This window comes from Scleropages formosus, chromosome 4, assembly GCF_900964775.1.
Source record: "Scleropages formosus chromosome 4, fSclFor1.1, whole genome shotgun sequence".
Lineage (NCBI taxonomy): Eukaryota > Metazoa > Chordata > Actinopteri > Osteoglossiformes > Osteoglossidae > Scleropages > Scleropages formosus.
In genome coordinates, this window is record NC_041809.1 from 38903181 (window position 1) to 38910277 (window position 7097).

At 44.0% G+C, this 7097-nt stretch overlaps 1 protein-coding gene across 3 annotated transcripts in view; it reads left to right on the plus strand.

Moving 5' to 3' along the window:
- Positions 1-6850, plus strand: part of LOC108934407 (diacylglycerol kinase eta-like) — a 52296-nt gene extending 45446 nt beyond the window's left edge. For 2 of the 3 annotated variants that reach the window (XM_029251178.1, XM_018752175.2), the window contains 6 exons: positions 585-748; positions 3930-4059; positions 4786-4872; positions 5119-5238; positions 5363-5477; positions 6428-6850. In XM_029251178.1, the coding sequence (XP_029107011.1) occupies positions 585-748; positions 3930-4059; positions 4786-4872; positions 5119-5238; positions 5363-5477; positions 6428-6468 (657 nt within the window). In that variant the 3' untranslated portion in view covers positions 6469-6850. Of the gene's footprint in view, positions 1-584; positions 749-3929; positions 4060-4785; positions 4873-5118; positions 5239-5362; positions 5478-5881; positions 6013-6427 lie in introns of all 3 variants that reach the window. The other variant, XM_029251177.1, reaches the window with a different exon arrangement.
- Positions 6851-7097: the final 247 nt, after the last annotated feature.

The window sequence follows — 7097 nt, forward strand, 5'->3', positions numbered from 1 at the left end:
GCCCAGGCCTGCTCTCCGGTGGGTCTGGGGTTTGAGTCCCACTTGGGGTGCCTTGTGACAGACTGGTGTCCCGTCCTGGGTGTGTCCCCTCCCTCTTCAGCCCTGCACCCTGTGTTGCCAGGTTAGGCTCCGGCTTGCCGCGACCCGCTTGCGACAAGCAGCTTCAGACTGTGTGTGTGTGTGTGTGTGTGTGTGTGCGCGCGCACACTTCTTTCTTTGCTAATTAGATCAAGTAGCTGAGAATATGCAATATGCAGGTGTGTACTGGTATAGCTTGTCACTATGTTTCTAGAGTAGCAGCTGGTAGCATAGTGGCTAGAGCTGCTGCCCATGGACCCAAAGGTTGCTGGTTTGAATCCCACTTCCAACTGTAATACCCTAGAGTAGGGTACTTATGCTGAATTGTGCCAGTAAAATTGCCAAGCTGTGTAAATGATTAAATAACTATAGATACCTTGGCAATGTAAGATGTGTTGGAGAAAACATTAAATATGTGTAACTATAGAGTAGTAGTGCAGTATGTCCTGTTTAGCTCCTAATGACCATACAATGTCACATAAAAGGTTCGCTTGCTCTGTACCAAGGCCTTTGAGAGCACTCTGAAGTCCTGGGAAGACAAGAGGAAGTGTGATGGCTACCGATCGTCACGACCACGCCTCAACTCTCAGCAGTCTATGGAGTACCTGACAGAGGAGGAGAATACCCAGGTGCGGCAGCTGGGACACATGGCGAACACTCTCATCTCCAGGTGCGTACCAGCTGGTCTGAGCACATCGGAGCAGCGCTAACAGCACTTAGAAGAAAAGAAATTTGATCCATCTGATATTACTACAGAAACACTTATTGTACTATTCATACTGATTCAGCTTTATTATGCTTTTATTTCTGTTTCCAAACATTATGTCCAGTGATCAGCAGAAAAAATGATGGTTTCAAAGTAGTCATTCCATTTGTAATCTTTTAGTGATTTGTTGGAGCAGCATGTAGAAGCTTCTTCAGTTCACCCAGCATTCTTCATTGCATGGTACAGTAACACCACACACACTGTCTGAACCGCTTGTCCCATACGGGGTTGCGAGGAGCCGGAGCCTAACCCAGCAACACAGGGCGGAAGGCTGGAGGGGGAGGGGATACACCCAGAACAGGACACCAGTCTGTCACAAGGCACCCCAAGCAGGACTCGAACCCCAGACCCACCAGAGAGCAGGACGAGGTCCAACCCACTGCGCCTCTGCGCTGCCACGCCCCCCTAACACCAGACAGACTGATGCAAAAAGGAAAGATTACTTACATCAAAGTCAATTTTAATGGAGTAACTTTGGCAGGGTGCCATCCTCTTGATATTCTGTGGAGTTTGTTTGATGCTTTTCTGAGTTTTAGGGTAACGTTAATGAATTGGCATTTGAAAATTCAGCACATTAGAGAGAACTGAAAATGAGGCACCTAATTAGCAATTAGATTATACCCACACACCCTTCCCCCAGTATGCGCCACCTGATTCACTTCTGAAAATCAGTCCATAATGTGGGAGCCTGGAAAACAAAGAAGTTATTCCCATTAGTTCTTATGTAGAAAATTTTAACCTATTCCCAGACTGTTCACAAGTTTGTCCAAATCTACATCCATTAATAATATTCTAAGCTTTTCAGTAGCGCAACGCTAGTCTTAACACCTTATTTTTTTGTCTAGTCAAGGAATGTATGCACATAATTGACAATTTAAATGTAAAAGGAAAGCAGAAAATGGAAACACGGTGCATCAAACTGTGCACATAGTTTACTGGAGTGAGTAAGGCTGGAGTCATGACAGAAAGCAGGAAATGATAGGGAAAGGTGCAGTAAACAGCACCCTTGTGTGTTCCGAAGTCTAATAATTCTGTCTCAAATTTACAAGAACAACTTCAATTATAAAACAATAATGAAACACTTTACATTTACTCATTTCTCTGACACTTTTTTCCAAAACACCTTACAGTGTTATACTTTTTAGTTAATTAGTTAGTTTCTCCCACGTTGGTTGACATTTTGGGCAACGAGTGTTCTCCAATGGGCTCTGTTGGCAGCAATGATCTCAGCATCTGTCTATTTGATGTTCATGGTCTTGAGGTCTTCTCGAAAGGTGGAACGCCACATTTTCGGTGGTCAACCCTATTTGCGCTTTCTCTTTGGTGGCACCCATCTCATTGCCACCTTTGGAGGTCTGTGGTCAGGAAGTCGCTGATTGCATTCGTTGTTCAGCAACAGAGTCTTCCAGCCGCAGCAGACCACTACCTTGTAACACCTCTTCGTTCGTGATCCAATTGCGGTAGGGGATACCCAGAATTTGACATAAACTGCGTTAGTGAAAAATGTTCAGTTTGCAGGCTATCCTTTTCATAATCTTCCAGGTTTCACTGGCATAGATGGCTGTTGGGGTTACGATGCTGTTGTATAGTCTCATTTTGATGTTTGTGTTAATGGAGGAACAAGACCAAATCCACCACATCCGCAGAAATACTGATGATGATTCCCAATCCAACACCAGACGTCACGTTCAGTTTCGCCATCATTTGCAATAATGCTGCCAAGATAGGTGAATTTATCCACTTCCTGAACCAACTGCTGTGCAATGGTGATGTGTATTTTTGACCATCGGTTTATCTTCATTACTTTGGTCTTGCAGTGCCGATACACAGACCGATTTTTCCTGCCTCATACTCAAGATACCTGGTTGTGTGTTGTAAGCTTGGGCTGGACTCTGCTAGTAAAGCCACATCATCTGTGAAATCCAAATCCATGAGCCAAATTTGGTTTGTCCATGGAATGCCTGCGCATGCACCCATTTCCACTTTCTTCATCACAAAATCCATGGCTAATAGGAGTAGGAAGGGTGAGAGGATAAAACCTTGTCGCACCCCAGTCTCAATACTGAAATAGTCTGTGATACCACTGTCCATCTTAATGCAGCAGCTTGAGTTTACATAAACGTTTTTGAACATGTTTATATAGTGCTGCGGGATGCCATAAGAAGCCACAGTCTTCCAAAGTGAGTCTCTATGGATGGTGTCAAAGGCCTTTTTGAAGTCAATGAAATTTATGAGTATCGACGTTTGAAACTCGATGCATTGCTCTATAACGGTCCTCAGCGTAAAGATTTGTTCAATGCATGACCGACCCCCTCGAAATCCTGCCTGTTCTTCTTGCAATAAGGAGTTGCCCATGCCCCATAGACGCTGAAGTAGGACCAAGCAGAATACTTTGCCTGGAGCTCAGAGCAGTGTGATACCTCCCCAGTTATTGCAGTCCAGGAGATTGCCTTTTTTTGGGAGCTTGATGATCGCACCTTTTTTCCAAGTCAGCCGTCATTCACTCTGTCTGCCAACAGCTGTTGAATAGTGCTGTCAGCCTTTTCCACATGTTGTGGCCACCATGTTTCAACAGTTCTGGTGCAATCTAGTCGAGACCAGGGGCTTTGTTGTTCTTTAAGGCTTTCACTGCCCTTATTGTCTCAGCAGTTTTAATGGTTCCCATGTTGACATCTAATGGTAGTACAGGGGTCATGACATCAAAGTTGTATGTTGCTGTAGGTGCTGGTTGGTTTAAGGTTTCTCTGAAGTGCTCAACCCACCCCTCATCTTGCTCTTCGTACACAGTGTTATACTACTTTATTTTACTGTTATTCACCCATTTATACAGCTGAGTAATTTTTACAGGAGGAGTATAGGTTGAGTGCATTACTCAAGGGTACTACAGCAGGAGGTGGGATTTGAACCTGTGTCCTTGGAATCTAAAGGCAATGGCCATAATGGCTGGGCTACTAGCTGCCCTATGAGATGAGTGTAAATACAAACCATACAATCATGCAGGGAAGCAACTGATAGCACTCTGATCATAGGAAAGGGTGAGCAGTGTTGCATGCAGTGAGCTGTGTGTATGTATGTGTGTCTGCAGGATCAAGGAGGTGGCGAAGACCCATAAAGTGGTGGAGCAGGAGCTGGCCCACGCTGTCAATGGCAGTGCTTTGTTCCTGAGTGAGGCATTTCCCAGCAAGGCCTCTGGAGCTGATTCAACAACTGCCCTTGTGCGTCTCACACACACACTCATGAACATACTAACGCATATGCACACATTCTTCATTGTTCTGAATTTATTTTTCATTAAGGAGCTAATTTTGTAGCGATAGCTACAAAATTTTGAATAAATACAAGTATCCAAAAAGGAATAGCTCCACTACTGTAGCAAGACTATTATTTTCCTTGCAAAGTACAGACTTTTGTTAATTAATCCACTTTTAAGAAGACTTTGTGAATTTGCTGTTGGCCTTACATCTATGAGACTTTCGGTAAAATGTCTGGCAGAATACGTATTACTTGCAGTGCTGGCCAAAATTGTGGCGCTATCTTTACAAAAGTGTAAATATTTGGGACAACCATCTTTTTTAATGTTTAATGCTGCACACATTTCAACTGTCCAAACTGTTTTCAGGAAGACATCATCTCCTCCTCCAAAGCAATGCTATTTCTTGTTCAATGTCACAATCACACAAGTAAAGACACTTTGCACAAGTATGTAATGGTATATGTGGCTCAGATTTATATTTTGGCTGAAAACCAGTTAGTTGCCAAAATCTATGTGCATGTGAATACTTGTTCATTTGCAAAAACTCATGAATACAGCAGAGGGGAGGGTATGTAGAGGGATATGAAGTACCTCCAGTGTATAAGTTATTTGCATTAGGTTATTTTGCACCTTCATGCTTTTTTGGTATGTTGATGAACTATGTTCTAAATTATGTGTGTTCTTTCAGTTGACTCGCACTACAGTAGTGGACATTGTGAACAGCATCAAGGTCTTACAAATGGAGACAAAGACACTACTAGACGGGAAGCTACTGGTACCTTCTGTTCTCTTCCTTTTTTATCATTGGGTTGAATTGTCTACACAATTTTAATAGTCTTTTTCTTCTACTAATCCTTGTACTTTGACTAAAAATACAAACACATGAGTTCTTTTCTTCACTGCTGTCATGGTAGCTAGATCTGCTCTGTTTGGCAGCTGGGAGCACTCATGTTAAACAAGTGGCCTGCTGGGTTTTATTGATGTTGGACACTGATACAAAGGTTGTGTTGCTCTCTCACAGCAGCTGGAATCCCACCATGAGGAGGCACTTCTCTCAGCCCTCAACTCCCTTAGTGCCGAGATGCAGAAACTTGGAGATATTCACTGGATCTGCCCCATCTTGCATTGTTCTGAGGAGGAGGTATCTGTTTTGTGTTTTAATGCATTTAATAAGTGCTTTGCTGTTGCATTCAGAGCAGAGTTAATCTAAATTCACATTTTTGTATGTTTTCTGGCCCATGGTCCTTCTCCACATCATCTTGCAGGTCACTAAGGGAAACACTAAGAGTAGCATTAAGCTGAAGATCATGCCCAAAAGCAAAAAGGACCGAGAGAAGCTGCACAAGCAGAAATCCAATAGCTCGCTGTGTTCCCTATCTGGTAAGGATGACCTCCGGATCTGACATTGGGTTGAAGCACTATTGTCCATTCCCAATATACCTATATGGCCCTGTTTTTAAGTTTTAAAAACCCAAGAGGCTGCAGCCAATAAGGAAAGGATTTGTAATTTTGTGTTTGCACCTGGCTCTTACCTAGTGTGGGAATCAGTTCAGTAATGACTTAGACGAGAACCTATTTTAGGGCATAGACTACAGGGTCCGCTTTGCCCCATGTGCTCTGTGCTGTTCCCTTCCACCTGGGAAATCCTCCTTCTCCTCCTCCTCTCCATCCCTACCTGTCCATCACCTCTTCTTTGCTTCCCTGTCCACATCTCTGCACTGTGCTTTTGGTTCCTTGTGTTTCATGTTGAGTTTTTGTTCTTGTGTCTCCTTGCGGTGTGCAAGCGGAGAACTGGGACACGGAGGAGGTAGCGGCATGGCTGGACTCACTGGGGTTAGGGGAGTACAGAGCGATATTTGTCCACCATGACATCCAGGGTTCGGAACTTGTTCTGCTCAAGAGGCAGGACCTAAAGGTACAAAAGCAGCAATTGCAGCAGCGTGCCCATAGTGTGCGGTCAGCTTCCTTCCTACCCAGCATTCAGTAGTACCAGCTAAGGTTCAGTGACATATTCTAATGAAGCTGTGCCAGATTGTGTTTTTCACTGTAAAACAAAAGCTACAGACAATGATAAAACATGTGTCATTATAGGCAAAGCCACACTGTCACATTGTGACACTGTCTCATCAAAATATGCTTTATCAGTCATTTGATGGACATCTATGAATTTCTTTACCTAACCAGTTGTGGTCCAGTGTTGGACCTGAACCAGCCACACGTCTAGTGCTGCTAATGAGCCTCGACATTTTGCTAAGTATGCGGCGCAGAGCTCCAACATTCATAAATGACAGGACATTAATTTCTTTGCAATGTGTGTGCAATTCCCACAGGACCTTGGGATTTCAAAGGTGGGTCATGTGAAGCGGATTGAGCAGGCCATTAAGGCGGTCCGCGCACAGCCATGAGGGATGGATGGTGCGCCGGGCCCAAAGTGCAGAGGGGAGCGCAGAGACACGGTGCCGCGCCGCGCCGCGCTCTCCCACACGCCACACATATGAACCACAATCGGAGGCATCAGCTAAGAGGAACTGCATCCCTGCTTCTCAAATCCTTCTGGGAGCAGGATTTCAATTTTGCTCCTTTGTTTCATTCTTTCACATGCTGAAGGGGCACACTGAAGACTTTTAAAAATTAAAAACTTTAGAGGTGAATGTGAAAAATTGTGTTAAGACACTTATCAGTGTTTGTGTAGAAAGCACCTTGAGGAATATACCAGTGTATCGTGGAAAAGCCAAATGGCCAAGATATAAACGGTCTGTATGCTTAGAGACGGTAACAGGCAGTGTGTATGACACCGTTTGAAAGCAGGAATCACTGGAAACATTTCTTCTTTTTAAGGGGCCTGTCAGCTACTTTTCTGTCATGCAGTTTTGGTTATTGGTAGTGCAATGTGCTGTGCCCCGTTTGTAGTGAGAACTGAAAATTACATTTGAAGAATGTGTGTACGAAAAGAAACTGTACTGGTGAAGTTCAGTTGCTCTTATCTTGCCTTGCACTTTA